This window comes from Carassius carassius, chromosome 7, assembly GCF_963082965.1.
Source record: "Carassius carassius chromosome 7, fCarCar2.1, whole genome shotgun sequence".
NCBI classification, from domain to species: Eukaryota; Metazoa; Chordata; class Actinopteri; order Cypriniformes; family Cyprinidae; genus Carassius; species Carassius carassius.
In genome coordinates, this window is record NC_081761.1 from 10,025,602 (window position 1) to 10,053,261 (window position 27,660).

General features: G+C 37.4%; 1 protein-coding gene across 1 annotated transcript in view; it reads right to left on the bottom strand.

The window, feature by feature from the left end:
- LOC132143510 (zeta-sarcoglycan-like) overlaps positions 1-27,660 on the bottom strand; it is a 340,116-nt gene that overhangs the window by 89,218 nt on the left and 223,238 nt on the right. Inside the window, exon 4 of the mRNA XM_059553779.1 lies at positions 7,057-7,144. Within this exon, the coding sequence (XP_059409762.1) occupies positions 7,057-7,144 (88 nt within the window). The remainder of the gene's footprint in view (positions 1-7,056; positions 7,145-27,660) is intronic.

Genomic DNA, 27,660 nt, shown 5'->3' on the forward strand with positions numbered 1-27,660 from the left:
CGAGGAACTAGGGTTACATTCGTAACCTAGAGACGTTCCTCTTCAGGAACTCGAGCTGCATCAAGCACTTTGGGGAACGATGTGCCAACACTGCCAGACTACCAATCCCCTGCCTAGTGTGTATCCAAAGAGCACAGCTAAGGCAAGAGGACAGAGGACAGAAGAGCCTGGAGTGGCTCGCATATCGAGATTGTAAAATCTGGCAAAGGAAGAGGGCATGGACCATCCCGCAGCGTTGCAGATGTCCAAGAGGGACACACCTGCTAGAAAGGCCTTAGAGGCAGCCATACCCCGAGTAGAGTGAGCCTTGGCTCCCAAAGGAAGGGGAAGACCAGAGGACTCATAGGAAACGTTGATAGCCTCGACTATCCAACGACTAAGGGTCTGCTTAGAGGCAGGGGAACCCTTCTTAGGAGGACCGTAGCAAACAAGCAATTGGTCAGATTTTCTCCACAGGGCAGCTCTGTGGACGTATGCGTCCAGTGCTCGGACTGGACACGTACAATTTAGCTTCTCCTGGTCTGGCTCCCGGAAGGGAGGTGGGCAGAAGGCCTGCAGTACTATAGATCATGGCGTAACAGAGGGAACTTTAGGAACATAACCCGCTCGAGGGTATAAGAATGCTTTGGCCATACCAGGGGCAAAGTCTAAGTAGGTAGGGGCCACCGAGGGGGCCTGAAGATCTCCAACTCTCTTTAGAGAAGTAATAGCCAGTAACAGGGCAGTATTAAGGGTCAGATGTCTATCTGAGATATCTTGTATTGGCTCAAATGGAGCTTTACAAAGAGCCTCTTACACCACGACCAAGTCCCACAGGGGAATACGGGACCGTGCTGGAGGTCTCAGCCTCAGTGCACAGCGGAGGAAACATGTAACTAGGGGGTGTCTACCCACTGACTGAACGTTGAAAGGGACGTGGTAAGCAGCTATGGCCGCCACGTACACCTTTAAGGTGGAGTGAGTTAACCCCGCAGAGAGCCTTGCTTGTAGAAACTCCAGAGCTGTACCAACTGGGCAGTTAACAGCGTCAAGCTGGCGGTCTCTGCACCATGAGGAGAAGAGTTTCAACCTCAGGGCATACAGTTTCCTCGTAGAGGGAGCTCTGGATTGGAGGGGGGGGGGGTCTCAACAACCTTGGTTGAGAGACCGGAAGCTATGTGCTGTGCCCCCTCAGGGGCCACACCCACAACTCCGGGCGAGGGTGAATTATTTTGCAATGCGCCTGAGAGAGTAGATCTGTCCTCGGAGATCTGTCGAGGAGAGAGATCAGATTTGCGAGCCATACTGGGCTCGGCCAGAACGAGGCTACTTATAGAAGACGGACCCCGTCCTGGCGTACTCTCGCCAGAACTCCCGGGAGCAGAGCGATAGGGGGAAAGGCGTACAGACGAAGCCTCAGCCTGGTCTGTACCATAGTGTCCAGTCCCAGAGGAGCTGGATGAACTAGAGAGAAACAGAGGGGACATTGTGATATCTCTTGAGTCGCAAAGAGGTCCAAAAACTCTCCATATCTACTTCACCACCTCGGTGTGAAGCCCCCCGGGCCTCGGCCCCTGTCTCAACAGTATGTCTGCTCCCACAGTCAATCTCCCAGGAATATACACTGCTCTGAACGAGAGGAGTTTGTCCTGGGACCACAGAAGGATCTGGTGTGCCAGCTTGTACAAGGGGCGCAAATGCAGATCTCTCTGGTGACTGATATAAGAGATCGCCAATGTGTTGTCGGTGAGCACCAACACATGGTGACCTCTCAGGTCTGGGAGGAAATATTTCAATGCTCGATGCACAGCTAGCATCTCTAGACAACTGGTATGCCATGTCAGATGGCGACCGCTCCACAGACCGCGGGCAGGGTGGCTACTCATGACCGCACCCCAACCAGTGAGGGCGACCGCTCCACAGACCGCGGGCAGGGTGGCTACTCATGACCGCACCCCAACCGGTGAGGGACACGTCTGTCGCTAGCGTTACACGGCGACCAAGAGCTCCCAGCACCGGGCCCTGATTCAAGAACCAAGGTTTCTTCCACATGTCTAAGGCACGAAAGGCATCGCCACGTGACCTTGATAGTTCGTAATGGATTCCCCCTCGGGGAAAATCCCGTGGTCTTGAGCCACCACTGTAGGGGTCTCATGTGCAGGAGGCCAAAAGGTATCACATTGGACGCAGCTGCCAAAAGCCCTAACAGTCTCTGAAACTGCTTGACAGTGAGTGACTTGCCTTCTCTGACTCTCTTGACTGAGGTAAGGATTGACTCGATCCGAGCAGGAGACATACGTGCCTGCATCATGGTCGAATCCCACACTATGCCTAGATAGGTGGTTCTCTGAACTGGAGAAAGTACACTCTTCTTGCCATTCAGTCTCAAACCCAGCTCCCCCATATGTGCGAGAACGACATCTCGATGTCGAACTGCCATCTGCTCTGATTGAGCTAAATTCAACCAATCGTCGATATAGTTCAGAATGTGGATGCCCTGCATACGGAGGGGAACCAAAGCCGCATCTACACATTTCATGAACGTGCGGGGTGAGAGTGCAAGGCCGAAGGGAAGTACTCGATATTGGTGGGCTTTGCCTCCGAAAGCGAACCTCAGAAACTTCCTGTGTTGTGGAAGGATGGATATATGGAAGTATGCGTCTTTGAGATCTATTGTGACAAACCAGTCCTCAGATCTGATTTGAGCTACAACCTGTTTGACAGTGAGCATTTTGAACTTCAGTGACATTACTGAGAGGTTTAGATGACGTAAGTCTAAGATCGGACACAACCCCCCCATCCTTCTTTGGAACTATGAAATACCGGCTGTAAAACCCGGACTCCCTGTCTAGAGGAGGGACCACCTCGATGGCCGCCTTCCTTAATAGGGTATTCACTTCTTGTTCCATCACCAGAGACTGCTGGGGGCCGACTACTGTCGGTCTAACCCCATTGAATGTCGGCGGTGGATGGCCGACGATAGCCTCTTTCTATTGTGTGCAGGACCCATTGAGATACATTTGGCATTAGTTTCCATGATGCTAACTAATGTACTAAGGGAATCAGTCTCTCGAGACTGACCTCTGGTGTAAGAGGCCCCCGAAGGGGCGGCGAGCGTCTCAGCTCCGCTACGCTCACAGGCGGAAATAACTGAGAGCAGTGCTCGCTGGAAGCTGCTGCGCCCTGAAACTCTGGCAGGGTTGGCAGACCCACCTCCCGAGGGCACTGAGGTGAGACGGGCACCGTGTAATGAGGTGGACACTGCTCTACCCCAGTAGGGGCGCCCCTCTGTAGTCGTGACCGAAATGCATCATGACTTCTTGGCCGTGGACCTCCCAGCCTGAAGTACGGCTCCATCGGATGTGGATTAGGCTGGGAAGTCGCTGGCCCAGAGCGTTGCTTCAGCCTGTTTCAACGCTATGTTTGTACGTGGAGGGGCCTGCTCCCACCCAGCAGTCCCTCCAGTACATCTAACTTCACGAGTTAAATAACTGTCATTATATTCCTCAGAATTTAATGCAATCAAACAATCAGACAAGTAAACACGGTCTGGATTGTGATACAATACACATTGAAGTGATATATTGAACTTCTCGAAGTTAGATAATGGTCATTAGATTCCTCAGAATTTAATGCATTCAGACAATCAGACAAGTAAACATGGTCTGGATTGTGATACAATACACATTGAAGTGATATATTAAACTTCTCGAAGTTAGATAACTGTCATCAGATTCCTCAGAATTTAAAGCAATCAGACAAGTAAACACTGTCTGGATTGTGACCAATACACATTGAAGTGATATATTAACTTCTCAAAGTCATTAAATTTCTCAGAATTTAATGTAGTCAAACAATCAGACAAGTAAACACGGTCTAGATTGTGATAAAGTACACATTGAAGTGATAGAACTAACTCCTCCTTATTAAATGGAGTTTAAACAACCAGACAAGCGGTCGGGTATGGAAAAATTTACATCAAAACTGAAAATGATGTAATACACGCGTTGCCTCGACAGCGCGCGAATAGCTTAGTCACACAAACAATATTAATCCCCTTGGAGATTAAATAGCTGCTCATTAACGCTGCCCGTATAATGTTAGGCACAACACTGTTTATTGTATACTGGTGCTTATGCAACTTAATGTTTGTGCAACTACAAGCTCGACGACGCCCTCCGTGTCAATCTCCTCTGAGAAAGAAAGGCGGAGCGTCAAGCCCGATGCTCGGGGGGAAGAACCGAAGCTCTGGCTTCCGAACCCAGGAATCGGGCAGATCTGATGGGTAAGGTAGGAGATAAGGACGTGCCCGTCTCCATTCCCTTCATCAGATCGATCTGCGAACCCAACGAATGCCGGCGCCGCTCCGCCTCGGCGAAAGCGGAACCGGTATCGCGAGGAATGCTGGCGAAGGCTCCCTCCTCGAAGAAAGCCCTCTGGGATCGAAGCGTCCGCATCGGCCGGACAGTCGGCTCCCTCGAGAGTGACGTCACGCCCTTCCATTGAACAGATTGCACACAATATTCAGAGTTAATCTTGCCAAAGGCGTTTCCCCAAAGCGCCTGATGCAGCTCGAGTTCCTGAAGAGGAGCTACATTCACACAGATTTGGAAAACCACTTAAAAGACTTTTTGATGCATGAGAGGCCAGTATTTGACAATGTTACTTTGTAAAGAAATTCTGGTAACACTTAAGTATAGAGTCCAATTCTCACTAATAACTAGTTGGTTATGAGTGTGCCTATTATTACCATATTGGCTGTTTATTATTGCTTATAAAGTATGTATAATGCATGACATCCATAATCCTACCCAATACCCTAAACTTCACAACTACCTTATAAAGTATTAATATGCAGCAATTAGGAGCTAATTGAGGCAAAAGTCATAGTTAATGGTTAGTTAATAGTGAGAAGTGGACCTTAAAATAAAGTGTGACCGAAAGTATATACACTTTTGCACACATGCCTATAGAATGAACACTGAACAATGAATGTGCATGTCCATTTTTACCTTTTTTTTTTTGTTGTTTAACACGGAATCAATATTGTTTTCCAAAACTTACTTTAAAACCTGTATTTGCATTTTCAGGCCCCCAAAATGCTGATGCCATGTAAAGAATGGCCAAAATGCAGAGAAATTGTAAATTAAATTAAATTAAATTACTGTGATGAGGCATCCTAATTATGGATGCATGCACTTTATTTGAAGTTTTGTGGATTGTTGAAAAAAAAAACGCCCACCCACTACAATTTTTTATATAACTCCGATTGGATTCATCTCAAAGAAGAAAGTCATATACACCTAGGATGTCTAGAGGTTGAGTAAAACACAGGATAATTTTCCACTTAAATTCCACTTACTTTAATTGCAATTCAAATTCATGTTCAACTTCTTGTAAATCATGGCTCACTTAATTCAAATTCCAACTCATGAATTAGATTGGAGCCAATTACTCAATTCTGAATTTTGTAGCACTAACCAAACTAAAACAGCCACAACCAGTGGAGATTCAAAGGAAAAAAACAACAAAGTTTCAATATGTATTTACTGCCAGTTACAGGGAAAACGTGTGTGTGGTTGTAGCTTTCTCTGTTTTCCTTTGCACAGCAAAGCTGTAATCTGCTGTAGTCCATGAGCAGTAAGTGAAGGAGAGCATCTAGATTTCTTCTGGCTTCCGGGGTGGTTGCTTCTGCTCTGATCTTATAGCTAGTTTGTGTCAGGTAGCTCTTTTTATACATGCAGACATAAACACTCTGCCTTGCATACCCTGGAGTGGAAAAAAAAAATCCCTGACAAGGGAAGAGGATTCACTGGAAAAACCCCAGAAAACATAGGGCCTCCAGAACCCCCCGTGGCTGCATTGAAATAGAGCAGTAATTGATGGAGATCCTGAGCCCGGCGGGCAGCCGGCCCCAGAATGCAGCCTGCTGTCTTTTAAAACGTGATGGTGAAACTGAGCACCAACTGAAAACAAAAACACAAGACTACAGGATTAGTGCAACAGGGTTTTTCTGACTAAATGTGTTGCACAATCCAATCAATTCAAAGGTTTGTGATCTGTGAGATATTTGAATGTTTTTGAAAGAAGTCTCCTGCACTCACCAAGGTTTAAGTCCTAAACTTTACTGACCTCAAACTGAAAAAGCAGTGCCACTGTCTACACTATCATCACATACTCAAAAACACAATATGTTCAATCACAAATCACAGGCTTTTAACATAGCTAATTTGGCCTTTTTGGAGGCTGTTGTAACACTTTGGGTCTACATTTGGGTCTAATAGGTTTTGGAATCTAAGTGCAGCTTCATATTGATTAAAAAAATCTAAGGAAACATACAAAAGTGAAATCCCAGGAAACAAAAACACTGTCAATTTAAATTCACATTAAAAGACGAGAATCAACAAAGTCAAAAAGGGTTTAACTGCACAAGCAATAATTACCTGGACAAGAATATGCTTGAACACAATCAGGGAAGCCAGACAAAAGACAAGAAACCTTAAACAAAACCTACATAACTAAATCAGTTTGGGTGGGCAGAAATACCAGATTTTAGTGATCTTCCAGTTTAATCTCTGAATATAATACAATGCATGAAAAAGACAGAAAAAAATAATATAATAATAATAATAATAAAATAAAACAATCTAGGCCCAAAAGCCCTTCAGGGTGTAATTTACTAAAATGCCATCTAGTTTTCTTTTAACTTATCAACAATGATGAATTCTGATATTGTTAACACAAAGAATAATTTCCTTATACAACTTTGATTAACTCCTATCATGTTAATAAGCACATGCCAGCTAAGAGTATATTGATATGCCAAAAAAAGAAGAAAGAAAGAAAGAAAGAAAGAAAGAAAGAAAGAAAGAAAGAAAGAAATGACATATTAAGGTTTATAAGGCAATGCTGGAGGAGTTAAAAAAATGGAATATTGCAATAGCATACAAAATTAATGGAGACTAGATGTGTGTATGAAAAACACATCAGCTAAAAATGAAAAGGCCCGCTGTGAAATTAGAAAGTTTAAACTCAGGTGACTTGTCCATGAAAATACAGTTTAAAAATGCCACTCACCCACAGTGAGCTGTCCTGTCAGCTGGCCAAGGTTATTTCGTGCATTCACCGTCACATTGCGGTCTGACTGTAAGACCAGAGGACTGTCCTAAAAAACACACACACAGTGAAGACAGAAACTGATTATAGGTAAAGAATATAAACAAGTTAAAGCAGGACAGGAAAAAGGAAACTGAGCAAAATTGAATCTTACAACCCTGCATCTCATTCACAACACATCATTTTAGTTGTGGTTAGGTAGCATTATTATACATATTCTAGAACATTTACAAAAAAAAAACAAAAACAAAAAAAAACAATGCAACCAAAATACATCTTTATTAAAAATCTAGTCCTTTATGTATCCTCTAGCATCAAACAAATGAATAAATAGACAAATGAATAAATAGAATACAGATTAAGTAAAGGTTTTAAGCAGAATTGGAATAATAATAATAATAAAATAGAAAATATAGCTTTTAATGTTGTAATGTCATTTAAATAAACCATACTAATTTAAATTCAAATCAGAATCATGAAAATAATGTAAATAATAGATGTGATGTTAATGTGTTCAACATGAAGCTTATGTGTGATATCTGAGCTGTCAGAGACAGCTCTGTGTGTGTGTGTGTGTGTGTGTGTGTGTGTGTGTTTGGATGAATGCACTCTGGCTAGCCGGGGTGTGTGTCTGTGTGTTCATGCATACAGGGGTGTAGTTGTGGATCACTGGATTCAGTGTCTTCTTCAGTGTGCAACTTTGATCCTACTGACCTATACATCCTCTTCTACAACAGAACCTCTGCTGTGGCTCTGAATAAACACAAACTATACAATGCATCTTAACCCCAGTCACATTCATGAATGCATTCAACTATGAAATCACCTCATCATATATAAAGTCTATATATTATTAAGAATGACTTTGTGTGTTACCTTTATAAACTGATGTGAGGCTTATTCCTTTTTAATGCTCAAGAATCTGGGCATGAGAATTCAGCCCTTAGATTAGCTTCAAAGCACAGGGCTCCCTTTTGACATTGATCGACCTGCCAGCCAACCAGATCAATATATTGACAATGAAGTACAGTGAAGGTCCACAAGAGAAGGTTCACCATTTCTTCACTTTCTGTGTTTTTCTTTTTGTGTGTGTGTGTGTGTGTGTGTGTGTGTGGTTAGTGTGTGGCCATATGTCTTCACTTGTTGACAAAAATGCAGTCTACAGTTCAAATAAGTAATAAACAATTAGTGGTTTTCATAGTATAGAAACGTGTAATGGTCTAAACTTGACTATTTATATTGGCAGGGCACAAAAAAAAAAAAAAAAAAAAAAAAACCAACCAAGCAACTATAAATACTCTAATTAATTATTGATAAATAATTATAATAATTATATTAATCATACAGTTACCTCTTTACTCGGCAGCATTTTTTTTTAAGTTACCAGCCACCACCAGCGATTATGATGACTTTCAGTAAAATATGATGGACTCCAGTATATTTATCATATTATTGAATTTACAATACACCAAAATAAAGATCTCTAAGTCTCTAATATTTTTTTTTTTAATAAATAAAAATAGGTGTGTGTGTGTGTGTGTGTGTGTGTGTGTGTGTTTTATTCTATCTTAAAGCATTGTTTTTTTTATCTACACTTGATTATAGGTAGGTTTCCTAAAAATGCATATTTGTGAGCAGAGGTGGAAAGAGTACAAACATATTCTACTCAAGTAAAAGTACCATTACATTAAATAAATTTTACTTAAGTACAAGTAAAAGTACCAGTCTAAAAATCTACTCAAGTAAAAGTAAAAAGTACAATTACATTTTAACAGTGGGAGGGAGGCAAAAATGGGACAGGATAGGCCTATTAATCTCAAACTAGTTATTTTTAATTAAAGGAATCAGTTATTTATAATAATAAGACATTTGGGGTGTTACCAGGCAAATCAGTATCAACAAACTCATCTTTTTAATACTGTAACCTGCAGTTACAAATGCATGAATAATGTTTTGATATACAAGACATAAAATGTTGAATACTCATTTGAAATTATAAGAAATTAATTATAAAAAAAAGAAAAAAAAAAATCAAAAGATACTTTAAATGTGAAATTAAAAATGGCAGGTATGTGTCAGCAAATCACTGTTAATAAGAGAGTCATTGCGATTGAACTGAATCATTTAAACGGTTGATTCATTCAGGAACGAAACACTGTCATGTTGCTCAGAGATGCAAAACTGTGCTTTGGTGGCTGTGTTTGGAATTATTTTTTGTTGTAGAAATAGAGCAAAAACAGGCAATATGGTGTCTAAAATGTCTAAAAGTCTCTTAACTTGTTTACTGACCTGTTGTATATATATATATATATATATATATATATATATATATATATATATATATATATATATATATATATATATACAGTATATATATATATATATATATATATATATATATATATATATATATACAGTATATATATATATATATATATATTTTTTTTTTACAAGACTGAATCACACAGTGGAAGAATGCACTATAAATGCGCTCGCACATCATTTAAAAACAACAATTAAGATATTATCGCAGACAATATATTTTGGCTTTTTTGCTAATTTGTGCAAGACCTCTTGCTAAAATGTCAAAGCTTCATTTTATCCACCAATGCAACGATGCAATTATTTAGCTTACCTCTACGTGCTTGTGAAGGGTTGATGTCTTGTCGAGATTTTATAAGCTGTTAGTTTGGTCTCCCTAGGTAAGCACAGTTTACACTGCATAATAGAGCATACATATGGCCAGGGGTTCACAAAATTTCCTTCGAGTTCAACTTCAGAATATGACCGGGTTTCGTTTTCAGCGGTGTCTGCACCACTAACGCCTGTTTTGTCCGCCTGCATCTTTCTTGTGATTTAGCGCCATTATTTACTGCAGTAGTTTCAAGGGAGCGATTTTTTATATATTTTTTTTTTATTTTATTTTTTTACTCAGTAATTAATGTGTTTTAAAATGTAGCAAAGTACAATACTTCAAACTAAATATACTTAAGTAAAAGTAAAATTACAGATTTGAAAAATTACTTTAAAAAGTAGAAGTACACAAAAAAGCTACTCAATTACAGTAACGCGAGTAAATGTAATTTGTTACTTTCCACCTCTGTTTTTGAGCAAAAAGCAGAAAAAAATCACATTTTTGTCAAAAACTACATCTGGCTAATATTCAGTACGATTATCAAAGCATAAATCCAATAAATCGCTTTCATCAGTACCTCCAAAGGTTGCACAGACATGTACTACTTCCTGGATCAACATTTTACTCTGTAACATGCAATTTTCATTTATATGCTTTGTATTGCTGATGATCACATTATTTTTTAGATGCATCTGTTTACGTAAGAGATCGCTCATTTCTCCATTCCTGTTCATGTGTGTTTTTGTTCGGGAAATTTTGTATTTGTTCAGAAGATGTGTAATAGCGCCCCTGAGTGTATAACAGTGCAAACACAAAAAGCCATAAGAACTCTTCAATTGCGGAGAAGCGTTGTCTTCTAAATGATAGCAGGGAAAGAGTTAACATACAATAAGAATTTATACAATATTATATACAGTTATTTTATTTTATTGTATTGTATTAACATTGTTTTATACATATACAAAATGATTTTTAGACTGTAAATACTTTATATTATATCCCCTTGCCCTAAGCATACTCTTGACATTTCTGCTAGACATTTGGTCCCCACAATGTAGACAAAACCTGACACACACAGTGGCAAAGTCATTTATTCCTAAATTAAAACATCAGAATGTTGCCTTCAAATATTTTTCAATCAAGCAGGCCTGCACTCCTGTGAACTCTCCGTTTACATTCAAAGAAGCTAAACTGCATAAAGAATTGCTTATTTACATTGGGTCTACGCTTGCTGTACATAAAATAAGAGGACAACAAGGATGTCAAAAAGGCACCGAATGAAATAAACCAAGCCATTCATCCATGCACAGTACTTATAGTTGCATGTCAACTGCAATAGCCAACAGTTTTATATTGAGGAGTCATTTGTTGATTGCATGTAAAAACGGTAGCAGTATGGAGCTGCAGTATCTGCACTTGCTGTCTCACACTGTATTATTAGATCCAGATGATGTCAGTCTAATGGAGTAAAACACTATCTTCTCTAATTACCTCAGAAACACCCTCCTTTACAACACTACATGTGCTGCCACTAGATGTGGGATGTTCAAAGCTGAGATGGACAGTATTATTGTTTTTGATCATGGGTAAATGAGCAGTGCAGAAGACAGAGATCTTAAAAGGATACATTCAAATTAAAAGTGAGCAATGGCAGGGCAGTGAAGGTTTATGATAAACTCACACAAGCAAGCTTTTACATTTTCATTTGAAATGCTCTAGCTTGACATAGACCTTCAAAACTCAACATTCAGCAGTATGTTGAATACTTCTTTTTTTCTAAACCCAACACAATTGGCTTGGGAAATTAGTCACCTGGCAGCACAGAAGCTGACACAAAAGCAAATAACCTCCTAGACATTTACATGAAAAGAAGCCACTTCGGCTAGAATGTTATCCTTTATTCTGATCTTTATTTCCAATCCAAACAAACAGATCCAAAATGTGTGTCCACGCTTCAATGCCTCATTCTTCTCATGCCATCCTTACACAATGCTAAGCAGGACACCCAATGAAGAGAGAGAATTTGTGTGAATGTCATTCAGGCATGAAAATTCTGTGTTCCTCCCAGATTTCCACCTCTTCTTCTTTATGTCTCTTTCATTGTTTTTCCTCTCGTTAAATGAAGCACTCCAATCCCACACACCTGCTGAGATCCTAAATTTAGACGCCTTTTTATCTGCTTTGGCGACCCCTGTGATGTCCTGACTGTACTGTTTGATAGTTAATCACAAAATCATTGGTAGGATTAAATCCATGTACACCTTGTTTCTTAGAAGTACTAAAACAATCATGCACTGTGAAAAAAAAATGGCACAATAAATAAAATTCTTTACTTTATAGCTTTCATGATCCCATCAGTTCGGACATTACAAACTGACAGATACACAGCCCTAAACCAGGATAGACCTCCAACGTGTTTAAGTGAAGGCCACAAGCACTCATTCTACTATCTCTCTCCAACTCTTCTTCTCACGGATTGTCAACGACTGGACCCAAAAACATCAAACTTGGATGTGTTACTTCATAATACTCTTTTCCACCAATATGAATTCCAACTTTTGCATATCTTACCCTTCTGAAAAACTAAAAAAGGGTCCACAAAGTTCATTCCTGTTCAAACTTCTTCAGACTGTAGAAGGGTCAACTTAGCATCCTGATGAAGCTGCCAGATGCTGAGCCAGGTCATTGGTGGACTTTTTCCAGGCTGAGAAACTTCTCATTAGATTTAGAAAGTTTTCTTGGCCTTCCAGTTCTTGACTTTTTCAGATTCTTCAACATTCTTTATAACAGCTTGAATACCACATATTGTGTAACCAGTTTATTTGCAGCTTTTCCTTTGAGAGTGGCCTTGCTGATGCAAAATTATGATTTTTTTTCTCTATCAAATTGTGGTCTTTGGCATTTTGAACTGGATGATGTGATTAAAATTATTACCAATCTTCCAATGGATTATACTCATACAACATGTGTAGGTAATGCTGAAGCATATCTTTCACAAACCTACTATTGTACGTCAAAGTGACTGTTGTGAAAAGGTCTAATATCATTGAACCAGTAGGACAAATACATGTATTAGCAATGACATTAATTGGGGTTCCACTCCATTTAGGTCTAAGTGTAAGCAGAGGTCACACTAAATATTTTGCCTTTTTTAACATTGCATATAAATGTTGTTTATAACCTGGTTGTATTCTAATAAAGAGACTGATACATAATTATATATGGTCATCATACCACTGCAAAAACAACAGATCTAATGGTAGCCACAGATGTCTGCACAGATCTCTACAGTATATGAATAACTAAAAAAAAATAATAATAACTGTAGTGCATGTGAAATGTGAAATCTCTCTTAAATGGATGGTTCACCCAAAAGGAAAACCTTTTTTTGCCCATGCAATGAAGTCAGTGGGGTTCTAAAAATCTGAATATATTATTTTGTGTTTCACAGATGAAAATAAAACATACAGGTTTGGAATAATATGAGGGTGTGTATGATAACAAAACGTTCATCCAATTGTCATTTTATCAATTTAACTATTAATAATATATGAATACATTACATTATAATTACATTATAGTTACATTGTAATTAATTCAAATTATCTGTCTGTCAAACAACATTTTATGAAATATATATTAATACACATTGGGAACCCTAAAAAAACATTTAGGTTTCTTTTGGCCTTTATAAAGCTTGTTTTTATGGTTGTATATTTTTTTTATCATCACATTTTGAGAAATACAGTGTTTTCTTTCTTTCTTTCTTTCTTTCTTTCTTTCTTTCTTTCTTTCTTTCTTTCTTTCTCATTAGTTTTTGAAAAGTACAGAAATGTCACCTATGTTGTTTTGCCCCTGTTAAAAGACCAGCAGACATTCAGCACCATAGACAGCACAGATACAGACATGGAAAGAAGAAGCCAGCTAGACAGCATTGCTGATGGCTCACAGGGAGGCAAAACAGATGATGCAATAAGTTCAGGGTTAAAGCACTCACACTTGTCTACTTCTTGAATAGAGAAGAAATTATCCAAGGCATCTCTCATCATGAGTAGGTGTGATATGTCAGTCTTTTGCGTCTTAAGTACTGTCTAACAACCCCACTTAAATTGCATCAGAGAGGTTTCAAAAGTCAAACATCATATTATGTCTTTTCTCTGAAGTGTAATGAGTTAGTGAAATGACACTACTACTTCTCATATGATACAAACAGTATATATACTTGATGAATTTTACAGAATTTTAATTTACAAAAAAATTACAAGTAAACACATTATATATATATATATATATATATATATATATATATATATATATATATATATATATATATATATATATATATATATATACATATATATATATATATATACATAGACAGTACAGTACAGTACAGTACAGACCAAAAGTTTGGACACACCTTCTCATTCAAAGAGTTTTCTTTATTTTCATGCCTGTGAAAATTGTAGAGTCACACTGAGGGCATCAAGGGCTATTTGACCAAGAAGGAGAGTGATGGGGTGCTGCGCCAGATGACCTGGCCTCCACAGTCACCGGACCTGAACCCAATCGAGATGGTTTAGGGGTGAGCTGGACCGCAGACAGAAGGCAAAAGGGCCAACAAGTGCTAAGCATCTCTCGGGGAACTCCTTCAAGACTGTCAAGAATGCCAAGAGTGTGCAAAGCAGTAATCAAAGCAAAAGGTGGCTACTTTGAAGAACCTAGAATATGACATATTTTCAGTTGTTTCACACTTTTTTGTTATGTATATAATTCAATATATAATTCCACATGTGTTGATTCATAGTTTTGATGCCTTCAGTGTGAATCTACAATTTTCATAGTCATGAAAATAAAGAAAACTCTTTGAATGAGAGGGTGTGTCCAAACTTTTGGTCTGTACTATATATATATATATATATATATATATATATACACACACACACACACACACACACACACACACACACAAACACACACACACACATTATACATACTTATACATTATATTACAGTATACATTATTTTAAATATTTTATCTGTGTTTCCAAACATTCCGAACAGCTTTAAATTGTTAATTATTGCATTTATAAACTTTTTCTAAATTAAATAGATATTTGCTGAATAAATGTATTCATTTCATTCAAATTCTGTAAAATAAAATAAAATAAATTAATTTTCTAACCCCAAAGTTTAGAATTTTAGGTAGTGTACTTTTTTTTGAAGATGAATTCAGAAACTCATCTATCGCTCTATGTTACCATTACCAATACATGAAATATTTGTTTTTTAGTAAATTGATAACAAAATTCCTATTCTATTCATCTAGCCTGAAAAGTGAAAAGGAAACCTTTGCTATAGAGGGTCACAAGGAATGACAAACCAATCTATCTCCCAGTGGTATAAAGCCAACAAGGTTCCATTTATGATAGTATAAAATAGCAGAGAATGAATGTATGTATCGTCACCCAAAGGGTGGATAAAGCTTAAGACCACATTTTTGCCCTCATGACGGCAAGTCTTTGTGCCTCTTACAGAGCTAAGTAGCATGGAGGTTCAGGTGGTCTTTCAGAGGGCAAGACCAAACAACTTCACAGCTCAAGGCTTAAAGGTGAAGTGTATTTTATTTTTCTTCTCCCTGATGTTAAAATACATTTTTATATACAAGGGCAATGTGCAGAGACATTCTGTTCTGTATGATAAAAAAAAAAAAAAAAAAAAAAAAAAAAAAAACACTTGTTAGCAGAGTACCTGTTTATATATATATATATATATATATATATATATATATATATATATATATATATATATATATATATATTATAACATGAGCTAAGATATAATTAATAATTTACATATACCCATTTGTTTCTTATTATCTTGATTCTTTATTCTGAGTTATAAATTCTTAACTCATACACTGTATATTGAGGGTTGCAATTTTAAAAATTTTATAAAGACATGAATCAGTAAATTATGTCTTTAGGCACTTTACTTAAAACTAAATTTTGGTTGCTGCACTGGTCTTCATACCCAAATCGTTTCAGTTTTGTGATTCAAGTATCTAAACACCTAAAATGTAGGTGCATTAAGATGTAGACCAGTGCCAGTCACTGCTCTGGATGAGGTCAGCATGTAAAGTGGCCTAAGGTTATGTGCACACACACACCCACACACACACACACACACACACACACACACACACACACACACACACACACACACACACACACACACACACACACACACACACACACACACACACACACACACACACACACACACACACACACACACACACACACACACACAAACACACACTTGCTTTTGAATTCATAAATGTCGAGCGAAAGCCAGCATTTCCAAGGCAGCTTTGGTGGAAAGAGCATTGCCAGTTACTGCCAAACAGCTGTCTATGCAAGACTACACTCTTAAAAATAAAAGTGCTTCACAATGCCATGGAAGATTTATTTATTTATTTGTTTTTCTTTTTTTTTTTTTGTCTAAATGGTTCCATAAATGTCTAAATGTCCCGCCACAGCATCACAATAAATGTGGCATTTGTGGCATAAAATGGAGACATACTTATGTATTATAATGACTTATACTGTGTTTTTACATGATTGCATCGTGCCATGTAAACATAAAACTGTGTCTGCATTTGAGATTGGAGAAACGACAAACAACAAGTGCTACTCTACACTGCTCAAAACTTGTTTTTGAATCATCAGTGGTAAATTGTTTAAATATAAAAATGTACTTACAGACTGTGAGTCAGAACAGCCAGCATTGTAGTCTACTCTCCCAGGAACAGGAAACAGTCCCCCATAAAATGCACTGCACACATCTGAATATTTGGGTTGAACTGTTCTTGAACAGTGTTGTAAATACAACTTAACCACTGATTTCCAGTCATGTCCTCATTTCGAAGGCCAAACAAAGTATGTTTGCTTTCGCAACGAAAAACACAGCGTCTTCACAAAATGGCAGCGGCAGGGGCAGCAACAATAAAGTAACTCCTTTCTTTGCATGAACATTTGGGCAGGGTTATGCAAATCTTCCCACACAGTGGTGTAGACATGTGGGGGCATGTTTAAATGAAGCATTTTAGGAGGGTGTGGACCAGTCTTAACTTTTATAAAGAATATCTCTTTGGGTTTAAGACTTTAGTCTTTGCAGCTTTAGGGATCTTATCTATTCATAAACAGCTTGTAACACTCCAAAGAGAAAGGAAAACTTGAAATCATATCATATGACCCCTGTAAGAGTTTATGGTGAATTTGCCCTGCATGCCCCCTAATCACATTTAAACTCAAATGCTGGCTTTCATTGTCTTTGCTTCTGTGCACTGTGATGCATGGTTAACACACATTTATTATCGATAAACACATATGCTGAAACACCTACATATAAAAAGTTTTTGTAGACTGCATAGTGTGATCTTGGCTTGTAACCAAAAAGCAGCGAGTCTGAATTCTTCATTAAGGTAGAGGTGTTGAGTATAAAAGGTTGTTAGAACTATAAGCACAAAGGTATGATGAAGTTGTTTGGTTTTATAATTGTCCCTGAATCACCTAATCATCATCTAATCATCATAAACCAAAACCAAAATTAGACTCAGGTGTGTTTGAAAGCCCGTACGGACTTAACAACAGATGTGCACACTCGACTGTTACTTAGGAATAAAAGTTGAAGTGTAATTGCATTCAATATCTCTTAAGTGTCAAAAATAATTGCATGTATTTTGGTTGTGCTCACAGGGGGAAAAATGCACACAATGCATTAACAGGGTTAGACTAACATCACAGATGCAGTTTAAGCATGAATTACTATGTTTTGGTAACATTTTATAATTAGTTTCTTGTAAATGTGAGGATGTGCAGTGATATATGTATATGCATTCCAATTGACTGCATGCATTATGGCTGCGTACACAAAAGTTAACAATGCACATCTACAGATGCAGAAAAAAAAAAACACTTTTAAGTAAAAAAAAAAAAAAAAAAAAAAGATTTTCAAGGAATGCATGAAACATGATTCTCATGTAAACAATCTTATTCAATATACAAATATTTTATAACAAAGTATATTATAACAATATTATATTTTATATATAAAAAAATGTTCCCCCCTGCTTAAAGCACCAGTGGACTGTTAATAATAAAGTATTATTTAATATAAGTTAAAATGACTTGGAACACAGTTTGCATACATATATTACTGCTTTGCTCACATACACACATATGCATATACAGTACTGTGAGGAATGAGATTATACTGCTCTCACTCACAAAGTACTGCTGATCCCAGATGACAAATGCCCTGCACTGATGTCTGGATACCATCCAATCTCACAGTGGCCTTGGGTGGAGTGGGATATGATTGGTTGCCATCTAGACTCAGAAATCTGAGTATTAAACATTAAATCCAACCATATGATTAGTGCCAGTCTATAATGTCCTGCCCTGAGAACAATTCCAAAGACACTTTAGAAAAAAAAAATCCTTTATAAAGTTTCCAAAGATTTATTTGATGCAACTTTGTAAGGTCTTCTTTATTTATGGTAAAAACTACTTTTGTAGAATATTTATTGATGCCATCCTTTACATAAAGTTTTCTTTTGTGGCTTCCATAAATCAATATACTTCAAGCAATGTGATTTTTGAGCACACAACAGATTGTTGTGTGTACATTTTTCTCTTTTTAAGGGCCAACCTTGGCTAGGCTTGGTTGCACACACAGGCACACACTTGCATGCTCAACACAAGAAAGTAGAAAGAAACTGGAGAGAAAGTCGTGTCTGATTGGTAATAAGTTATTGACAAGTCAGTCCAATCCTGTGGTTTGTTGGCAGTTTGAGCACAACTAGCCAACATGTTCTAAGAGCAATCAACTAAATAAAAGGCAGACAAATAAAAGAATAATATTGCAAAAAATAAATAAAAAAATGCATATTTATTGATTTATTTAGTTTATACATTATTCACACAACCACCATCTTTTCTCGATTCCTCAAAGAGCGTAAGTGACCATTCTTTGAGTCCGATGAGTTTACTTTAAATGACACTAGTTCTGTCATTCTCTGCTGACATGCTAAAAGTTTCTACACAGTATTGAGCTAATATATTCCTATTGATTCCATAACCACAGCCTGTAAAACACATCACACACAAAGCGATTCACATGTGATATAGCAAAACCACGCAGTAATACAGAAATTGGCTTACAAGATGTGAACTTCATGTTTTAAAGATGAGCTAAACTAGATCAGATAGGTGACAGTACTGTCAATGTGACTTTTATATTATATATCACGAATAATAGAATGCATTTTTCTGAAATGTTCTTGAGAGGCAAGCTTAAAATGACAGTTTGACATGCACTGCTGTTTAACATTGTATGTTGAATCGCTTGATCACTGGGTCTACATCTTATTAAAACAATAGTTCAGCCAAAGATGAACATTTTGACATCATTTATCCACCCTCATGTCATTCTTAACCCTTTCTTTGACTTCTTTTTTCTTGTGGAGCACAGAAAAGAGAACATATAGACCTATGGTCTTCTGAATCCGTATCATAGTTTCATTTGAGAAACAGATCAAAAATCATATTATACACTAAATGTTGCAGATCTTATTTAAGATCTTTTTTTCAGTTTTACTAAGACTTCACAGCTAGGTGTTTGTTACTGGTTAATGCTATGAGTGTCATAAAGTGAAAATTAACATCATTTTCAAAGAATTTAAAACTATAGGTTAATCTTAATTAACAAATATCAATAAATGCATTTTGATAATATTATTTAAATATATTGAAGAATATTTTTTGAAGTAATTTACTATTTAATTACTCTTAACTACTCCTTTAAGACTCTCTAAATCTACTGCAGTTTAAACTAAATGCACTGTATTTACAAAGAACTGGTTTATGCAGTTTCATTATATGCATATAATTAAAATTATGTACACCTACTGTTAACCCTAAATATATTCAGTGACAATGCGTGCACCTTTATACACATTCATACATTCATCTTGTCATCTCTCAGGCCCACACTCCTATTAATTATGAGCAAGCTTTTTATAGATTTGAGCCACTGTGTGGCTTTACAGTAAAATAAAATAATGCATCACTTTCCCAAGAGTATTTCTCACGCTCTCAGCTAGATCTTTGCTCAGATCCCAGTGTGAGCACCCCACAAGGACTATTTGTCACTGCAGTACTGATCAAACTCCTCCTCTTAAATACTGCTTATCTTCCCCTATTGATCTTCACTCTACTGCCTCTCTATTGATACCAGGATGCTGTAAATGAGTAGTCCATATACAATCTTTTTATCCTCTAAGTTTTGCTGTGCATGAAGTGATCTAGAAAGCATGCACTGCTAGTTTTGTTGCAGAGGATGTTGTTTTATCATCCTCATGGGGAGATCTGGAGATCTGGAGGCTTATCTATAATGGTAGAGCATCACACTAATGTTACAGTATATACTAGGAACATAAAATGAGGATAAGCAAGCGATAAAAGTGTGGTTCATGGGGAGAGAAAACATCAAATGAGCCTTTTCATTTGTTCCTAGTCTTGCATGTTATTTCTATATCGCAAGGGTGCAAATATTTGGGTAAACAACAAAACAAATCAATTCCATTCGAGATTCATAGGAATCATTAGAATGATTTGATTCATGATGAGATTTGATTCAATTAAAATTTTGATTGATTATTAAATTCTATAGTTTTTAAGTGCATTCATAGTAGGGTTGGGTGATATGACCAAAATCTTATTTCACAATATATTACATTTTATTTAACACACACACACACACACACACACACACACACACACAAAAACAAAGGAAACAAGGGGAATTAGGTATTTAATTAAAGGCTGTAACTTTAGATGATGAAGTGAAATTTCATAATTCTTCATAGAAATTGTGATACCAATAGCTAATACTAGCCTAACATATGGTAAGTAGAAGGTTGTTTCGGTAGATGATGCAGAACATTTTAAATATAGAAATATTCTGGGAAAACTTTCAGTCTCTAGAAAAAAAGGTGTCAAACTAAAATCACCCTAGAGACAGTTAAAGTAATTAGTACATGTGGAGATCAGAAATAACCTTAGGAGTAACAGCTGCACACTTTCTGCACTGACTAAGTCTTCATGAATCCCACTATACAGAAATCGCAAAAGAGGCACTTTGTTAAATAAAAAGCACTGCTTTCTATAAATAATATTGCTGACCGTTTTAACTTTGTTAAACACTGTGCAAATGATTTTTCACACGAATGAGTGTGTGTTCAGGAAATGCAATAGCTAAAGATAATGGTGAATAAAACAGTCATTGCAATCAATGCATTAAAATTATGTTCACATCATTCAAAAATGACAGACAGAGATAGATAGATAGATAGATAGATAGATAGATAGATAGATAGATAGATAGATAGATAGATAGATAGATAGATAGATAGATAGATAGATAGATAATTATAATTAAAATAACTGTTTGAAATATTTAACACTGCATATTGCATACTGCAAAGTATGTAGCTTAGTAGGCCTATACAGTAAATACTGTGGTGGAATATGTGGCAAGTATATATTAGTACCTAAACAAGCAGTCTTCAGATATAATCTTATCACATTCTGGAGAGTCGAGGAAAGACATACAATGTGAATATATGTGCTCAATAAACATGTGAATGAAATAAAATACGTAGAAAATATTGAGGAGCTTAAATAAGATAGCATTTTTACCAAACACCAATTTTTTTTTTACTTGCTCCAAAGTGTTATCAGAGGCATAAAGGAACAGTTTATCTCAATAAGCAGTAATTTTCCTCTTTTGCCCTAAGAAAAGAGTGGAAGCAAATCTCTAGCTGGAATTGAAAGATTATTTGGATTTATAGTTGTTAGCAGTCTCCGGGATTTCCTGCCCAGACTTCATTTCTCTTTAGTCGTGCTGACACGCTCTTATCACCTCTAACATTTACCTCCGCAGTCCAGGTTGTACCCCAGGCCCTGCTAGCTAAACACCCAATGGCTAGCCTGCCCTTTTACACATGCTACATAGCCCCCGGCTAAATGTCATTAGTCGCCTATGAGGATCAAAGCTAAAATGGCCCACTAGCTTCTGTAATGTCAACATGTAGCATTCATTAAAATCATGTAAGGTTTTTAATTAATTTCACTAACTGAGAAGGGGAGATTTCATCCCTGTTCGGTGTTAGTGGCCATTTTACTGTGTAGCACCACACAAGACAAAATATTCGAAATCTCAAATGGCGACCACTGGAAATTTGTTGAAGACTGTGGTGGTGAGATGTTAAGATTTGAGAAAGTATTTGTATTTATTTACTTAATTAACTGAGGCTCATTGTTATGGAGACAGTGACCCCAATTAGCTATGGCCCAAAATACTTCAGGTAAACACAAACCTATTTGGTGATGTTCCATCAAATCTTAATGTGTGAATTCACATGAATGATGCCATAACAATTAGGCATTGAGGGTGCAAGGTAGCAAGTCCGTATGGAATATTTGAAGTTATATAATGCAACAGTAATATGAATAAAAATATATGCCCTGATTGTTTTTATGTCCAGATCAGATCAAATAGTCAATTATCAAATATAAATATAGTGTACAAAACAGTAATGTTATGTTGTGATATTTTTTATATATATATATCTATATATATATCTATTATATATATCTATATTATCTATTATATATATATATATATATATATATATATATATATATATATATATATATATATATACAGTATATGTAATTTATTCCTGTGATGGCAAAGCAGATTTTTCAGTGTCACGTAATCACTATATAACTCCATCCAATATGCTGAATTGTTGCTCAAGAAACATTCTTCTTTTTACTGATGTTTTGAAAGCAGTCGTGCTTTTTTATCTTTTTTTTCAGGATTCTTTGATGAATAGAATTCAAAATCACAGTATTTACTAGAAATATAGTACTCAACATTGTTAATACCCTTGGTAAATATGATCAAAGAATGCTTTAAAAATAATTCTGTATAATTTATCCATTCTTTCATACAGAAAAAAAGACAAATCCTAAACTTTATTTGAATTAAAAATAATAATAATAATAATAATCAAAGTGGGGAAAGCCATGCATTATCCAGCCATGGCTTCCTGTTTCAAAGGAATATAAATATGAGGGAAAACAAATACCAAATTATCTTAATCATTGATCACAATGAGTAAAATCAAATGATATATTTCTGATGTGCAGCATCATCTAAATAACTTCTTTATTTGATCACATTTACCAAGGGTATGGATCATTTTGAGCACAACTGATATATATATATATATATACATATCAAAATCTGTTATTAATAACTGTCACTTTTGATTGATTTATTAAAGCTTTGCTGAATGAAAGCATGGACAAACATTACTGACCCCAGATTTTTTAATATTCATACAATCACATAATGAGGGCTATACATTATCAAGTCCAAGTACAAAACATTTGAAGTCATAAAACAGCACTGCTGTGGAAACTCACTGTGAGTTGTACAACCCGAATTCCGGAAAAGTTGGGACGTTTTTTAAATTTTAATAAAATGAAAACTAAAAGACTTTCAAATCACATGAGCCAATATTTTATTCACAATAGAACATAGATAACATAGCAAATGTTTAAACTGAGAAAGTTTACAATTTTATGCACAAAATGAGCTCATTTCAATTTTGATTTCTGCTACAGGTCTCAAAATAGTTGGGACGGGGCATGTTTACCATGGTGTAGCATCTCCTTTTCTTTTCAAAACAGTTTGAACACGTCTGGGCATTGAGGCTATGAGTTGCTGGAGTTTTGCTGTTGGAATTTGGTCCCATTCTTGCCTTATATAGATTTCCAGCTGCTGAAGAGTTCGTGGTCGTCTTTGACATATTTTTCGTTTAATGATGCGCCAAATGTTCTCTATAGGTGAAAGATCTGGACTGCAGGCAGGCCAGGTTAGCACCCGGACTCTTCTACGACGAAGCCATGCTGTTGTTATAGCTGCATTATGTGGTTTTGCATTGTCCTGCTGAAATAAACAAGGCCTTCCCTGAAATAGACGTTGTTTGGAGGGAAGCATATGTTGCTCTAAAACCTTTATATACCTTTCAGCATTCACAGAGCCTTCCAAAACATGCAAGCTGCCCATACCGTATGCACTTATGCACCCCCATACCATCAGAGATGCTGGCTTTTGAACTGAGCGCTGATAACATGCTGGAAGGTCTCCCTCCTCTTTAGCCCGGAGGACACGGCGTCCGTGATTTCCAACAAGAATGTCAAATTTGGACTCGTCTGACCATAAAACACTATTCCACTTTGAAATAGTCCATTTTAAATGAGCCTTGGCCCACAGGACACGACGGCGCTTCTGGACCATGTTCACATATGGCTTCCTTTTTGCATGATAGAGCTTTAGTTGGCATCTGCTGATGGCACGGCGGATTGTGTTTAGCGACAGTGGTTTCTGAAAGTATTCCTGGGCCCATTTAGTAATGTCATTGACACAATCATGCCGATGAGTGATGCAGTGTCGTCTGAGAGCCCGAAGACCACAGGCATCCAATAAAGGTCTCCGGCCTTGTCCCTTACGCACAGAGATTTCTCCAGTTTCTCTGAATCTTTTGATGATGTTATGCACTGTAGATGATGAGATTTGCAAAGCCTTTGCAATTTGACATTGAGGAACATTGTTTTTAAAGTTTTCCACAATTTTTTTACGCAGTCTTTCACAGATTGGAGAGCCTCTGCCCATCTTTACTTCTGAGAGACTCTGCTTCTCTAAGACAAAGCTTTTATAGCTAATCATGTTACAGACCTGATATCAATTAACTTAATTAATCACTAGATGTTCTCCCAGCTGAATCTTTTCAAAACTGCTTGCTTTTTTAGCCATTTGTTGCCCCCGTGCCAACTTTTTTGAGACCTGTAGCAGGCATTAAATTTTAAATGAGCTAATTAAGTGGATAAAAGTGTAAAATTTCTCAGTTAAAACATTTGCTACGTTATCTATGTTCTATTGTGAATAAAATATTGGCTCATGTGATTTGAAATTCCTTTAGTTTTCATTTTATTAAAATTTAAAAAACGTCCCAACTTTTCCGGAATTCGGGTTGTATTACATGTCACTAGAAGTTGATTTCCTCTCTGCATCTGTCGAATAGCAACATGTTGCTATCATATGCCATCGTAAACATGATGCACATCCCTCCTGTTCTCAAAAACAATAATAATGTGCTTTGACAGAACAGATTGTGCGACACTAATATAAATAAAGAGACTATCACTCTTGGTTATGCCTGCTGCTCTCTGATGACACATCTGCCTTGTGTTTAGATGTTGGGTTTCGTCTAGTCAATCAAAGCTCACTAAGAGTCACAATGCATGTTGGACTTGTTCATCGAGCCAATTAAAAAGAGAAGTGAGATGACATTGCTAAGAGCTGAGAGGTTATTGCAGAGGTAACCTGTGCCCACTAGGCTTTTGAGAGTTTCTGTGCATCTGACAGAGGGTGCAGAGATAATAATTAATATTCGTCGTCATTCTTGGTTCCTGAAGGTCTGAACAGTCCCCATGTTTTATCATCCTGAAATGTTGTTAAATGTTAATGGGAACCTATTTTTACATGGGCCATTCCACCACACACTCAACCCCCCTGGATAAAACATCAGTACCAACACACTGGCCAATGCTTGAATCATTTGCTGTATGACTTCAGTTAAATTCAGTGTTTGGGATGGGTGACTTGTGTTTACAGGAGCAACTTAAAGGTGATGTATGTAAGATTTTGACTCTACTAAAGCATAAAAATATCATAATATGTTTGCAGATATTTAAGAAACAAGTTAACATACTTGTTTATCTGAAAAACAATGCTACGGTCAGTTATTCTCCTTTGAAAATGTGCATTCCCGGATGGAATGTCTGTCATTGTTTTGGTTTGTTTAACCCACCCACTGCCAGTTTACCCAATTGCATTTCGGCAACCCGGGTTGGCAGAGAACACAGCGTATTTCAGCATATCACAGTTTCAGAGGCTCCTGGGGCACCTGGACAGGGCCTCATCTGCAATGGCATATCAATTGCCTCAAGTTGCTAACAGTATGGCTTGCTCTGCGCTGCTTTAAAATGCTGCTACACGACAAGCACGTACTGGTCCGGATGGACAATACTTTAACTGCTGCATACATCAACCACCAGGGTGGTCTACCCTCCCACCGCATCTTGCAGCTTGCCCACCATCTCCTCCATCTGAGGCTGCTTCGCACTGTAAGTCCCAGGTGAGCTCAATCATGCAGCCGATGAGCTCTCATGTCAGCCCGCCATACTGGGGGAATGGTGACTCCACCCTGAGTCAGTCAAGCTGATCTGGAGATGCTTGGGAGACACTCAGGTAGACCTGTTTCCCACTACCAGCTGTTCTAATCCCTGTCTGAAGGGACAACTGGCAAAGATGTGCTGGAACACAGCTGGCCTCAAGGCCTACGCAAGTATGCCTTCTCACACAGACGAGGAAGGTCAGGGAGGACAAGATGCAAGTCCTCTTAGTTGCGTTGTACTGGACTTGGTTCCCAGAACTGATGCTCCTTGAGACAGTCCTTTCTTGGCATACTCCTCTGAGGGAAGATCTCCTGTTCATCGACTGGTGTTCTTCCCAGTGGGAAAACTACCGTAGATGCCCGAACACGGTCTTGCTCTCCTTTCTGCAACCTCTGCAGTTAGTAGCGCTTAAGTTTCTGTCACTAAAGACAATGCCTTGGCTTCGGTCAAGAGGGCTGCAAGCATCTAAAAGGTCCCCTACTTTTGAAAGGTAGTGCACATATTTTTCAGTTATTGAAATGTGTATTTTAATATTTTAATCCCTCAGAGTGAGATATACAACAAAAAAGCTTTTACCTCTAACTGAATTCTCAAGCAGCCAATATGCAGAATTCATGTATGAGATTGAAGTAGATGTGAAGTTATTGACTAATAACATTATTGACTTAATTTACAGTGATGTCGTTGACTTGATTGCAAATGATTGCAAATATACTATTGAAACTGAACTGAGCTGGATGATGACATCACAGAATTCAATGATGATCTGCCTTTAACTGTCAATTTGCATTATTGTCACACTGTTTTCCTAATTAATGTTGTTCAGTTGCTTTGACACATTCTGTTTAAAGCGCTACATAAATAAAGGTGACATGACTTGACTAAGAAGAGAGATTTATTTCTAAAACAGCAAAAAGGAGCTACAATAAAAAAATATTTTTTTTTTATTGTTATCATAAAATGTTGTGTTAATAGGTTTTGGTTAACGACCACATATGGTTCTAGCATACAGATAATATGAATAAAAATATGAATAATAGGAATATATCATGAACAGGCAGGACATCTAAATAAACTCTTAAAGTAGTTTTCTGATGCATGAGAGAGATTGGAACTTGCAGACTCTTGTGGATATGTTGGCTCTCTCTTGTGCATTTGCTGCATTATCAATTTCTCTACTTCTCCACTGATCAACAAAAAAAGTGAGCAGCTCTACCCTATGAGTATGTGGATTGTGTTTGGACTCATGAGAAGGGATTTACAATCATTTCAACAATTCCTAGAGAATCAACTTGACATTTGTTTTTCTTGTCTCAACATTTGTTTAAGGATTAAGTAAAAGCAGATATTACTAAGGGGAGGAGAATGAGAGAAAACATCATATTCCTCCTACATCATACAGAGTGTGGAAATAATGCCTACAACAGGAAACTTTTGTCTCATTTTAGCAACTCCCAATACAGGCATTCTAGCAACATGGCCACAAGGGAGTACTATAGAGAAAGAGCGGGAGAGAAAGAGGGAATGATAGATGCATATGAAGAAGAGAGC